The sequence below is a fragment of the Nomia melanderi genome, chromosome 6 (genome assembly GCF_051020985.1).
Source record: "Nomia melanderi isolate GNS246 chromosome 6, iyNomMela1, whole genome shotgun sequence".
In the NCBI taxonomy this organism is placed as follows: domain Eukaryota; kingdom Metazoa; phylum Arthropoda; class Insecta; order Hymenoptera; family Halictidae; genus Nomia; species Nomia melanderi.
Window position 1 is genome coordinate 11,604,770 of NC_135004.1, and position 14,856 is coordinate 11,619,625.

The window sequence follows — 14,856 nt, forward strand, 5'->3', positions numbered from 1 at the left end:
TATTTGTTCGTATTTATAATTTTTAATATCCTGCCTGATATTAATCGTAACTGAAATATTTTACTTCGTTATATTTATTTCATATTTACTTTATGAAAAAGTGTGCTAAATGTGCGAATAAGAAAATTGGTTTTTTACTTTTAAATTAAGAAAAATTTTTAAATTAAACTTTCATTGAATAAATAAAAATAATTAGTTGTTATAAAGTACATGTATGAGTAGTAATACAGTTGCAAGTATAATTACGTATTTTAAAAAATTTTATATTACCGACTGTAGATTATAACTATAATTAACATCAGAAGGTAAGATTTTGTTATTATAAATAATTAAATAGAATATTAAAGAATATTTCTTTATAACTTGATTACTATTAAAAACATGTTTATATAATGCATAAAAATACAAAGATTAATTATCATACTGTAATATTCTTTCTCAACGTAAGGACTCAAAAAGATAAGATTACAGTCATAATGCGCAGTTAATTTTTGATTCTTGTGCTAACCTCCAAATGTAATAACATATACGTAAAACCAGTATAAAAGAATAATATTCAATATACAGGGAAAAGTTTCTTGCAGAAAATATAATCGATTTATTACACAGCAGAGTTCAATTTCTAGAAAATACCACAAATTCCTAAATTAATGTATATAGGTATGAATACGCGCAGCCGCAGAAGGAGATAGAAAATATCACTTGACTGCCAAGAGGAGGATGGGTCGCTGTGTTGCGTAGTAGGAAGGAAGGTTGTTTCATTGGTGGCAGGATTTGTTTTTTTAATCTTATGAGAGAAAACGGTATGATGACGAGTGACACCGGTTCACGTTGGTACGTGCACTGTGCAAACACATCAATGGAAAATGTCAGGACTAAGTGTACGAGCTGTGACAATGAGTTGTGATCCTAGTAGTTGTCCTCGTTTGATAAAAGAGTCCTTGTTGGGCACTTGTCCCTTTCCTGGTCGTTTGCATTGGTATTCGGTAACGCCGGTCTTTCGACACGGTCAACCGTGGAATGGCAGCAGCCTTAAAAAAGAATCATTCACGCAGAAGGTTGGCCGCCCTAACGTTTCTTTCCAACATCTCCCTCGATGGCAGCCACCGCGATACCAAGTTAGCCGTCCTATCGCGAAATGGTGCTGCTCACACTCGTACCCTCAGCGACGGTCAAGCTCATCAGGCTGATGTTCGCCAAACCGATCTGGACGTTTCCAGTGAGGAAGTTCTTGATGATGGTACAGAAGAGCACTTAATACATTTATCTACAAAACAAACGTCTTCACCACAACTGGTGCCAAAGAATGCTGAACATAACTCATTTAGTTCAAATTCAGATGGGGTGTTGACTCCTGCAAAGGCAGTAGTAGCTACTTTTCTTGAACAGGAAAGAAGTTATCCGCATATGTCATCTGGATTTCATAGTTCATTCAGAGAACGGTAAACAGTTGTTTAAGTGTATTTTGTTTCACTTTGTAAGACTGTCATCAATGAATTTGCATTGTAGCTCTTTGTTATTTGTATCTATAATAATTATATAAGCAGTTGTTTATTTTTTAACATTTTGAAACAAGGAAACGTACAGTAAACGAATACTTATAATATGAAAGTTTTTGTATTTGCACTTTCAAAATTAAACAAACCATCTTACATGGACACAATTAAATGGATTGATGTGGCATCTTATTTGTAATCTTATTACAAATATATTATAATTTAGTTTTACTGTTTGTTGAGTAATTTATATGCATGGAGTATTGCATTTTGTATCACTGAATGTAATTTTCTTTATAAAAATTATGGTATCATCCATAATATTTGTATTTATTTAATTATTAAAGTACCTTTTGCATATATGAATAAAATTAAGGTGTAACAAATAATAAAAACTAATAGTAAATTCGTAACTGTTATACATTTGTCTCTGTTTATGTATTGTAAAAGAAGCATAAAAGTGATTAAAATTATAGTATCATAATTATACTAATTTGATGAAAGACATTCTAATGATACTATATAATGCATTGTGTATATTATCTATTGAACAATGTAAGTTTTACATCATAGAAATGTATAATAGTTAATATTGCATGTTTTTATGTTTGTTATTTTATCTAATCAAAGTTATGAATATACAAAAAAGTTACTTTGAATTAAAATTGTTCTAAGTTATTATTAATATTACAGTTTAGAAGAATACATTGTAATTAAGCTGTAACTAAGATTTCTTCATTTACATAATGAAATCTTACATAGTAGATTTCAAAGATTGAAGCAGATATATTATTTTTATTTTGTAAAATAATTATATCCAGTCATTATAAATGAAGAGGATAAAAATATTTTTCTGTTTCATAGTACTGGCACTACTGGCAGTGAATATTCTTTACCTGAAAGAAGAGTGGGTTCTTTACAATATAAAAAGCGTATAACTCATCAAACATCTACACTTTCTGAAGATATCAAACACCAATATAATAGTTCCAATGAGAGCATTGGTTCTTTACGTTCGAAATCGCAATCTACAAAATCAAAAGCGAAGGCACCAAATAATGCGCAATCTGCATGTACAAATAGCGGTATAATACCGGAAGTCACAAGAGAATTACGTTTAATGCAACATCCTATAAATGGTTACAAATTTGGAGATGATAGACTAGTTTTGGTTTCTAATAAACGTGTACCATTTCTAGTATTTTCTGCTCTTCCGTACAATAAAGGACAAAGATCTAGTTGGTAAGTTGAAACATACATTGTGAAACTTATTGGAAGCATGGTAAATAATGTAAATCTATTTATCACATTTAAAGGTCTGAATTGCGTAAAGATACTGGAAGAAGAAAAAATATTTCTTCACAGCGCCCATTATCTGCAATCAATGATAATATTGATCCTTTCGGTTTGTTGGGTGTAGAACGTGCTAAAGACGGCCAGGTATCTGATTTATAAATGTGACATAATTTTATCTTTGAGTTGCAAGTAAGCTTAATATGCTTTTTTAGGAAATATCTTATGGACAGTTGCTTGTACCATCTAGGCAATTTCAGAAGGACAAAAAATTACATTTTAGTGATAACGAGGCAATAGAGCTTACACATGTTATACCTAACAAGCATCCTATGGTTTCAAGGTATTCGATGCAAAGATTAATATCTTATTGTTGTTTAATATTTAACTTGAATTTGTAAATTTGATTTAAAAATTTAAAGTAATCGTAAAATGATTTCTTACTGAAAATTTGTATAATTCATGTATTACCTTTCATATATTGTATTGTTTTTCCACCTTCATTCATTTGTCATGTATTTCATTAATGTATTCTTACAGAAAATGCATTACATTATTTGTTTATTTTATAACAAGATGTTTCAATCATATTTTTGCAGGACAAAAACTATTACATGGAATGTGGATCACTCTAAATGGTAAAAACTGTAACAGTATTGTACTTAAAAAAATTTACATAGATACATGTTTTCAAAATATGAAATTTAATTTATATTTTATTTTATGATGAATCATTTTGAATGATGTAACTAGTTTTTTGCATTTGTTTTACATATACTGTATTGTGTAGATGTAATACTATATGTATATATATAAAGCTTTTTTATTATAATTTGTATTGTTCTGATTATATATATGAATTAAAATATAAATAATTACATATTTTAATGCTTAAACTATAAATTCACGGTTAAATTAGTAATTAGTAATTACTGTTATTACAAATTGTTTGGCAAACTTTGTAGTGTGTATTAATACTGCCTGTATTAAAGAATTATTGATATGGTTCTTAGAGTGAATCAAAGTAATATTTTTGTCACAATGTGAATCAATGACCTCAGCAGTAGTATCTAATTAAATTCAGGCATTGTCACTTACATACACACATTATCATATTTTTGTTTGTACACACATACATACACATATATGTATTCATAATTCATACAAAACGATATTAAATTTAGTATTAAATATTTAATGTCAAAAGCAATAATTAAACGAATTGTTTAGTGCATGCAATATAGAATTAAAAATAGACTAGTGTCTTTCAATGTAAAGGAACTTGTTGCAGGTGCTTGTCTTATGACACAGCTACACACCGTGCTCAACATTTAACACCTGAATCTCCACCACTATCTTTTAGTACTGACTCTAAAGGTATATAATGTAATAATAAAATGAGAATCATTATGCTACCATACACCAAAATAATTTCCATTATATTACAGTTTATGATTGGGATGAGCAATCGCTACAATACAATCCCAATTTATTGGATGATCCAGAACTCATAGCTGGAAAACATAGAACACTACTTACCTTTACATCATATATGGTAAATCCAGCTATAAATTTACTATTAACAGTAAAAATAATTTACTGGCGACTAAATAATTGATTTTCTTTACGTAGGCATCAGTTATTGATTACGTACGACCATCCGATTTGAAAAAGGAATTGAATGATAAGTTTAAAGAAAAGTTTCCACATATTCAATTAACTTTGAGCAAACTAAGAAGGTTAGTATTGAAAAGTAATAATAAGTTAGTATCGAGTGGTAAATCTAATACAAGTATTAACAATGTTATACTTAGTTTAAAGCGAGAAATGAGAAAAATAGCAAAAATGGAATATGGTATTGATCTACTGACAGTAGCAATGGCTTATGTATATTTTGAAAAACTTATTCTTCGAAATATTGTTACGAAACAAACACGGAAATTATGTGCTGGCGCATGCTTACTTCTGGCAGCAAAACTGAATGATGTGAAGGGTGATGTACTTAAATCCTTAATAGAGGTATTTATTAAAAATATAAGCATTTTATATTAATTCCTAATATTTTACATAAGGTACATTTTTTAAACGATTTCCAGAGAATTGAAAGTATATTTCGTTTAAATCGCAAGGATTTGATAACATCTGAATTTGCTGTTTTGGTGGCCTTAGAATTTGGCTTACATCTCCCAACATGGGAAATATTTCCACATTATCAGAGATTGATTTACGAGTCTTGATCTTTTTTTTATGTTTCGTTTACATAGATCGAGAACAATTTCATCATGAGATTGCAATTGTGTAAAGTACAAGGTGCAAATGTTTTTATATGAAACGTACAAACATATGAGCAACAGGAAAAAAATTTGAGCATTGATAGGTAAATCGTTACTCTACAATACGAAAAGCAAAGATCTATCAGTAATATCTGCAGGCGTTTTGATAAATAACAACTATATGGATAGGTCGGTATTTTACAGTTTCCTATATGTTTATTTAACCAATTCGTAATTAACTTTACTTCTCTAACATTAATAATTGAATTCTTCGTAGGAAGAATTACAAAAACGTTATCTTAGACACAACAAAATTTGATGAATTGTGTGTTGTTGATACCCGAGTTCTAAAGGCTGTAAGAATTATATTTTGATATATGTTAGAAAATTATATTTTTCCTCTAAAGTACTTTTTCAATTGTTAACCTTAATATTATGGAATCTTTATAAGTAGTACTTAACGTAAATAATAATCCTTTTTTGAAGACACAGTGATTTATGCAAAAATATGTTATTAATTACAAAATGAATTAGGTAGTCAGATAGATAGATAGATAGAACAGATGTGGCAAAGACAGGCGATAAAGATTTCTGATTTGAAGTACCATTTTTGCTGTTTTAAGTCGCTTTTTTCGAGAAACTTCTATTACTTAGACATTTCCATCTTTGTCATTGTATAAACATCAGGCAGCTGATTAAACATATATTAATAAATAATGAGATATTTTATTTACAAAAGTGATGACTAAGTATTTCTTTTTTTAATTAATTGTAAATTATTTTTTAATATTATATATATACATACATATAAAGGATGGTAAAGTGGTGTAATATATAACGATTTATAAAATTAAGTTATGTATTAGTTTCTATAAAATTTTATATAATTATTTATAGCATAAATTTGAGTAAATGACAAATATGTGTTGGCTAAGAATAGGAAGAAAAGAAGAGGAAGTAATTAAATACTTATAAATGTATGGAGAATATCAAAGTGTCAGAATTATCTTTGTAAAAATACATAGATTTAATTATTTTTTCTTCTACTTTCTTTTTGTCTAGTCAAAATAAAGGTATAACTTATACGCTTTTGGTACTTTGGAACTATTGATTTAGAATAGATAATATTTACAGTTGCCTGATGCATTACTTCAAGTGTTACTACAATTTTGACATGCGCAAAAACTGAAAAATTTATTGTTTTTATAAATAGTTTGCAGTGTATAACTGTATTCTTACAGTACTTCAAAAATATAATTGTATTTGTGGTACAGGGTTAAATGGACTGAAATACTTGGAAGTACATATAATAGTGAGTGAAACTATTAAAGCAGAAATAATTGAAAATGAATATAACATGATTTGCCAGTGGAACAAACTGAACTAACTTAATATTATTAGAAATCCTTTAAAATTCAAAATAAGACATCAGAATATGGTGTGCGACGTGAATTTTAATTTCTTGGTACACTTATTGTATTCTATTTGTATATAAAAGTATTTACAGAGGAATGTTTTAAATTGTTTAATAGATACATTAATATTTTTTTCGTTCTGTGTTTGTGTTATTCGTACAGGAAAATAGTATCAATTATTTATTTATGCTATATTATTTACAAAATATTATCACTGTACTAGCGCCTGCTGAAAATTCTTTCCTAAACTTAAGCACTGAAATCTTTGTCAGTTCTTGTAATTAGTGTAAAAACGTACTTATGTGTTTTGTAAAATATATGTATAGAAATTGATGGCAGTATTTATCAAGTTTATATGTTAAGTTTCAATTCGAAGTTCTATATTAATGTGTTATGTTGTGAAATTAATTCTATTGTAGACACATACTTGTTTTATTATTATATATACATATATTATAATAAGATTACAAACATAAAATTAGGTGTATAAAAATAACTATTTTAATATTTTAATTTGAACAATTATCAATAGTTCTAAACTTTATTCTAACAGCAAAAAGGTAATAGACATAAGGACTTCTCAAATTTTTTTTTAGCTTTTCATTTTTTATATTTGGAATATCTGAAAAATGCACTAAATTATGGTATAATATTTATTGTACCACTTCTTACTTTGTTATTTAAAGAGTCAAAAACACTTTTGAAATTTTCTGTGTATAATTTTTTTTGATACATGTATGTAATTGAGACATTTTAATCTTTATTTAAGCAGCTTAACTGGATTGCTACTTTATACTCATTTATATAAATATCTATTTCTTGCGCAAGTCTCTTTATATTTACAAAATGAATTTACGCACTAGTATGTTTGGTAATCGTTATATATGATTTACGTTTATATAATACTACAGTCAATGAGTTACAATTATTGTTATGTGATTATTGCAACATTTTTGTTAGTATATTACTAGTCTTATGCGTTTAGGAGTCAGGCTTTCATACGATTTTCTATATATAATACTAAAACAATTTTTTAGTACAATGTTCAGTTATGTGATGAAACATTACAGTCAAGTACATCGATCTCCACATTTTATAATCAATTCTGGAAAAAAAAACATAATATTATTCATTACGAATTTAATTATTTGTCGATTTACAACTGTACTCAACCATTGTATTGAAAATATATCTATGTTCTTGTCTGTAATACGGGAAGATAGGAAATGTGATTTGTAATTTCGTTTAATAAGGTTTAGTAATTAGATTGTAGGTGTACATAACTATATCATACATTTACAAGATTTTAAAGTCAAAATGATTTAATTTCATATTTCTTTCCTACTTTATAATTTTCTGAGATTAATTGGGAATAGTTCTTATCAGTGCCATACACAATCAAATATGCAGTTCTTGTTATGTGTCTAAACATAAGTACAATTATGGTTCTGTATATTCTAAGATCTTTCCTTGATTATCATTTTTCGCTTTAAAGTACTTTTATCCACTCTATCAAGGAACCTTGGCTCATTTGGAGACATTACTCGATATTGTACAGATTTCTTAACGTTAGAAATAAGTAATCATTCTAATTGAAAACTTTACATATAAATATCAAGGTTATTAATATTGTGTCCAATTTAATAATGAATTCAAGTATGGTGGAATAGGATGTTCAGGGTAACTCTATGTAGATTTGCAAAAGATTTAATTTATACTTCTTACTGTTTAATATTTTTGCAATGGAAACCCTAGCAAACTTCTTGTATTGTAATTGCAAACCATCCAATATATAACAGTAATGCGTTATTAGTTTTGCACAGATACTCTTAATATGTTGAGTGCAATAGCTTGTACACATTGAGTCTTTACATAATCTATGATCAACAGTTGGCAATGATTGATGACTTTTGTCAAATTGGGGATAGGCAATATAATTGTCAATTCCTTGAACATCTATCATCGTTTGTAATTGTCATGATTTAATCCCAAAACATGAAATAATTGGGAAGCTGGAACTGTTCATGCAAAGAACATCTATTTACAATAGAGATGGGCTCAATTTAATTTGAGTAATGTACAATCATTCATTTGAACATTTATGCAATGTATATTATTCATCCTGATTTGAAGTATCTTTCTTACTCTTAATTTCACAAAAAATTGTCTCATGAAAAAATTATATATCCTGAAAAGGCAAGGATTATGCAGTTATCAATACTTGTTCCTTAAAATCATTTTTACTTTGAGATCTTAAGTTCACTGAACTCTACTCACTAAATTTCTTCGAAACAATGAAACGTGTTTTTATTATTGGTAGCTATATTACAAGAGGAATGATGATAAATTCATCAGTGATAATGAAATAACTAGAACATCCTGTATATTTGCTCATTAAAAATAAAGTCTTATTTTCTCTCATAATTAGACCTATAAGAAACTAATCTTTTGTCTTTTCTTCGTTGCCGACACTTCGTATCTGGATAATAATTTTGCCCATTTTTTATAGATAGCATCTTGATACTATTTCCGTTTTCTCGGAGCGAATGTCAAGCTATTAAAAGTAACAATTATTCGAGCTTTGTGTAATGTACTTACTTATATGCGATACATAGCAAATTATGTGTGTTGCGTGCGTGTATATATATATATATCCGCGTGAGTGTATGAATGTATACATGTATGCACCTATAGAGAAAATGACGGCTGAAAATTCGATCGAGCCGATTTTCTGCGATACTGACCCTTCATTTCTTTCGGTTATCATTATCGATATTAACACTCGTCCCTAAATGTTACATGTCAGAATGGATATAGAGGAGAACGGACTTTGATACGATACATTTGTAACATTTGATAGAAAAAGAAATTATGATCCGATAAGCGGATCGATGATTAAGATAGCTGCCCATGGGAGGTTTATATGTAGCTACATAACGTAGTCTTTGATATTATGTGATACCGTTTTTATTCGTCTGATAACATTGTAAAGCTATTCGTATCAACATTATAATATCTTGCGGCAACGTTGTCCTTTTCAATGTGCTAACCAGGTATACGCTTTGTAAGATTGCGTGGACCCACTACTTCTTAATATAATTGCTAACCCAAAATGAATGACCCCTTCGTTAATTTCACTTTGCGGTAGTCCTTCATAATTTCCGGACACTGTTCAGTGTTCATCCAGCGAATCTACTTAGTTCAGACGTTGTTCGATCATTAAGGTTGTCCCAGAAAGTATCGCACCGATTTTCTTCCTTTTCATAATATGTATATATTTCTACTGTTACGTAGCGTACGAATAAAATTCTTTGATAGACGAGAACACCAGATCATAGATGATACGGGTACGTACTTATTCTAATGATTAAAATGATTTTCTTGTTGGATTTCTCGCTCAGTAAACTGATCTCGAAACCCGCGATATCTTCTAGGACAATCTAGAGTGAAACTGTTTAAAATTGTTTTACCTGTTTCACGAGGAATGTAATTGTAGATCGATTGCGTCGCGTCCGATAGACGGTTGAGCTTCGCGCGATCAACTTCGAATGAATGTTTGATACGACACTGAAAGAGTAAATATTCAGTAGCATTTGCGTGCTATAGTCTGTCAATTAAATGAAAAAGAAAAGGAACACTTGATCGCGTTAATTCGCGTGACGAAGAACGGCCGATACTCCGTATGCGGTTCGCTTTCATATCGATTGTTTCATTAATATTTCAACACTGTTAAGATAAAATGGGAAGAGAATGTATAAATACAAATAAAGTGTAAACAGAAATCGACGACCATACGTTATTACTTAACACGTTCGTTACCAGCGTCACATACTTGCGATGGCCGTAATCCTATATTTTGCATGATGAAAATGAAATTAATTCTATAGATGTCGTTATTAGAAGTTATAAACTACGACATTATATTTAGGAACTCAATCACTCGTTTCACTTTCATTTTTCTAATATTTCGTTTAGAAGATTTATTGGATTGTAGAAAATATAATTGAGGAGACCGTTACCAAAATAAACTTATACTACATATTATTATATACTATCATAAAAAAAAACAAGGAAATTCCTCTTGATTCAGTTGTTAGACCCGACAGAAATATTGTAGAAATACAAATATTATGACGCTGCAATTAAGAGAAGATTATTTATTAAGAGTCTTCTATGTAAGGAATCTTATCGATTAATATGAACAAAATAGCAAAAAGAATCTATGTTTAGAATATACAAGAAATTGGTATAGGTATACAATTCTATGATCAGGATTTTTGACATTCGACGGAACACGACTGCAATGATTGCAGAAAATGTATACACGTTTCAATGATTCAATCGTGATCGATGCACAGGAAACAAGGAGCCACTATAAAATTTCTGATGTGGACGGAAGATGATGCGAATCAGACGCGTGAATCGCAGTCGGCGTTCGTCAAAAGAACGCGCGAAGATTGAAGCGGGAAGCTCACAGATGCGAGCGTTCAAAGCGTGCCGGTACCCACGCGCGAAAATCTGCCCGGAAACGCTACTTTATGTCCTACACGTGATCGTTAAGAAATTAACTTCCCCTGCGTTCACTTTAGCTTTCGCCGACTGCGGTAGATCGCCTTAAATTCCCTAATTATTTCATCTTGCTGCGTTCTTCGGGTCTTTCCCGACCCAATAACGTTTTCGTATTTTTAGCATCGTTATGCTGCTAAAAATATTTCTTAACACCAGAACTATCGGATAGGTCAAAATGACCCATTCCTGATTTCTTCTGGCACAATTACTGAAAAACCAGTAGTTCTATGACGTTTTGAATTTTCTTAGAACAATCCTGGTAACGTAGTCCCATATTATTTTAAACTTCTTTGAAGAACGCCTGTCAGTTCAAAATCTGTAGCTAAAAATTGATAATATAGCTGTCATATATTTTTTATATTCACATATATTCTTAATGAATGGTAGATTCTCGAGAGTTATCGTTTTCAAAAAATAAGTTTTAAAAGTATTTCAACATCTGTGCATTGAAACTGCGATAATTACATATAATTATATTAGATATTAGATATTAATTACAAAAATAATTATCGCAGTTTTAATACACGCACGTTGAAATATTTTCATATTATTAAAATACCCCGTTTTATAGGAAAGTTTCAGCGAGAATTGCCTGATGCGGATGTGTTAATATCTTTTATATAGTTTGTACAATTACTCTACAGTGTTCGCGATGGCTATCGGTTGCAGTAGCTGCAGATGTTTCATTGCTCAGGGTGTGCGCCGTGCATTCACAGGATGAAATGTTATCTCGTCGCGTCTCTGGCAACAGAAAATTCATGTCTCGAACATGTTTAGTTCCGTCGGTCCTGAAATAACAATAACTTCTAACCGCTTCTGCGGACAGTCACAGCTTATCTAACAGTTTATTTGATGAGTAGCGATTTCCAATTTGGTGATTCGAGATGCTTGCGAAACATGTGCTCGCAGGACTTCGATCCTTCGAAGATAAAGAATCGTGTACCACCGACCGGATACCAATAACGTGAAGCAAACCACTGAGTTTTCCATAAAAATATTTGTATGGTATTCAAACCATGTTAACCCCTTGTGTCATGATTTATTTTACAACTACGCTCGATGGGACTAATTTATCGTTAACAATTGCTTAGAAAAAGTACAAAATTTGATATTTATACTACCTCTACGTTTACTCCAAAGATTAACTGACAATAGAAAAGTAATGTCTAATTTCTATTCAGGAAAATATGATTAGCATTTAGGTCTCTCAAATTCAGTTTAACCCCTCGTCCCATGATTCCTTTCGCAACTGTGCTTGATGAAAGTGCATGATCGTTAATAACTTAGACCAAAAGAGGAATTCGATACTTAATCTACGTCTGCGTCTACTCTAAAGGTTAAATATTGCTAATAGGTAAATGATATTTAATTTATATTTAAAAAAGTAAATAACCTTTAGATTCGTCGAATTCGGTTTAAAATTCTCACTGCGAGTCTGACACGATATTCCAGGAGAAGGGTTTAAATAGGAAATTAATTACGACCTACTAAAATGTAAGACGTTACATAAGATGATCAGCGCGTTTTCGTGAAACACCCTGATGCAATACATTCTAATTTTCCTCTTAATGAACAACGCCGTTGAGTTTTCTCGTGTCCACCTTTTGCCCGTAGCAAGTAAATAAATAGACATTGGAACGATCGAACAGAACTTCCGTTCGTACGTACAAACATTCACGGTAAAGTGGCCACTCAAAAATAAACGTCTTCGTTCGCGTCCTTTAGCACCACAAGAGAGAAAGTCTACTTATCCTTCTTTCTGTTTATCCCTTCCTCGAAAGGCTTCTGGCACGCAGCAGAGAACCTTCCAAGGGGAGGACACTTCAACGCGATGTTAAGGAGTCCTCGAAATCCTGTCGTTTAAGAAAATAATCTCAATTATTTCGAAGCTGGAAGATAGAGCATCCTTGCTACTGAAATTCTTCTGTTTCCACTATTGTCCTCTGCATTACTCCGCAGTGGAATGCAGTAGTTCGTCAACGTCGCGCGTGTCGAGAGGTCCCACGTGTACAGATTCGATCTTCTAATGATGTACAATCAATCTTTCATTTGTAACAACTTTCAATGCAATGATCGTTTGTTATTCTTGTAGTGACAAGAGTGAGAAAGGTAACAACGATTGATCGAGGTTTAAATTAATATTAACCCCTTTTACTTGTTCATTTTCATATAAATGAAATATTATTTTTTTATTATCTATATTAAAAATAAACTAAATAGATGGCAATGTATTGCTAAGGGAAAAGACTTTTATTTTACATTTCATTTTATTCGTTATTTGATTTATTTATTGAGCATCCGGAAACATGAAATAAATTACAAATGAATTTATAAAAAATCCCTAATGGAATAGGTAAAAGTTTAGAAGACTGCTAGAAAACTAGAGCCGAGAATCTGCGATGAATTCGTGTCAGGATCGACTGGTGAATGGGATTTTCAAAGGATGTCATTGATTTCATTTAGCAATTGTAAACGAATCGCACAGACAGAGGCAAGTGCTCTGATATTAGTTAAATGTAAGGTATGATTCCACTTCTTCGCTCGTAATTCAAGTAGTCTCGGAAAGTAACCATCGTCTTATTATGGGGCGCATAACTGTCGCGTGCGACGGGCAGGAAGTGAGCCGTAAAACCTATTTGTCGGCTTCTCCTTATCCAGTTTCCTCCACAACCGTACCTCTTTCTATCGTCGAAAGCTTCCAGGCTTAAGCTGTTGTCGACTTACGCGCGTTCCCATCGGTTCGGTTAAAAATCTTAATCGGTGCCGGTAACACTTTCTTTCCATGCGAATTAATCTATATTATACACAGTGGAAGTCGGAATGGAAATTTTGAAAATGTAATTCGAGAAAATTCTAATTAGACGAAGAAGATATTGTCAATGGATTTGCAAATATAGGATTCGTGAATGAAAGAAGCATTCGTCTTTGTTTTAACAGTTAATCTTCTAAAGTATTGTGAAATATTATAAAACATGTGATTTATACTGTAATTACAGTCTTCACAATAATAAAAATGTGTATATAGCAATAATAAAAATTAAATCAGTTTGAATAAAGGGATCGATAGTTCGAAGTCTCTATTTGCATTAAGTGCATTAATCTTTTTTTAAGATAAAAATATGTTTTTGGCAAACATCAGAATATAAGATGTAATAATATTAACAAAGTTTAAATATCTATCGCAATTTGTTCGAATTGTAAAATTAATGAGTCCACACCTGCGTTTAAAAGGAAAATAGTTAAAAGGAAGACGAATAAAATTAATTAGATCATAAATTCATTAGACTTCATTATTTTCTGACAAAATATTAACAAAATTATTAGCAACTTACATAAAAGAACATCTTGTAGAAATTATGGGGCAGAATTGTTTTATCTCTATGTTCCATGTGTTAATACCTTACTCGACATTTTATATTGAATTTTTCCTTTTATAATTATGCTGCGTTCAATCAAATGGCGACTGAGAGTCGCCTCTCGGGTGCAAAGGGTTAAACCATCTAAGTGCATTCATTTCCCCAATCAGGTATCAGGGTGCATTTATCTCCTCATCAAGTACTTTGCGCCTCAATTCGGAAACCACGCGTAATCCTTCTGTATTAGAGGTAATAACGCTTGACACCTAATTAGGTACTTAGGATTAAAGGGGAAACGAAGAATAGACTTAACCGTCTTTCTAATCGTTCAGGGTATTCAAATGGCTAGACGCCAGCGGATGAAAACTCTTTGGGACCCCCCATTAACGGAATTTGAAACCGATCTGTGAGCAGGAATAAGCTTGTATCACTGAAAAGGAATTATATTTCCCGT

At 30.9% G+C, this 14,856-nt stretch overlaps 1 protein-coding gene across 3 annotated transcripts; it reads left to right on the forward strand.

The window, feature by feature from the left end:
* The first annotated feature begins 290 nt into the window (after window positions 1-290).
* LOC116427924 (CDK5 and ABL1 enzyme substrate 2) lies at window positions 291-10,263 on the forward strand. Of its 3 annotated transcripts, none has more exons than XM_031978788.2 (11): window positions 291-305; window positions 661-1,442; window positions 2,361-2,738; window positions 2,813-2,936; window positions 3,005-3,132; window positions 3,389-3,427; window positions 4,081-4,166; window positions 4,238-4,344; window positions 4,422-4,528; window positions 4,604-4,808; window positions 4,886-10,263. In XM_031978788.2, exons 2-11 carry the CDS (start codon window positions 1,021-1,023, stop codon window positions 5,024-5,026), a joined length of 1,737 nt encoding a protein of 578 aa, XP_031834648.1. In that variant the 5' UTR covers window positions 291-305; window positions 661-1,020; the 3' UTR covers window positions 5,027-10,263. The 3 variants fall into 3 exon arrangements, 2 of the variants coding, with proteins under 2 accessions (XP_031834648.1, XP_031834649.1); XR_004235180.2 differs by lacking the exon at window positions 291-305 and having other exon boundaries at window positions 458-1,442; window positions 4,886-5,251; window positions 5,340-10,263; XM_031978789.2 differs by lacking the exons at window positions 291-305; window positions 3,389-3,427 and having other exon boundaries at window positions 458-1,442.
* The last annotated feature ends 4,593 nt before the right edge of the window (window positions 10,264-14,856 follow it).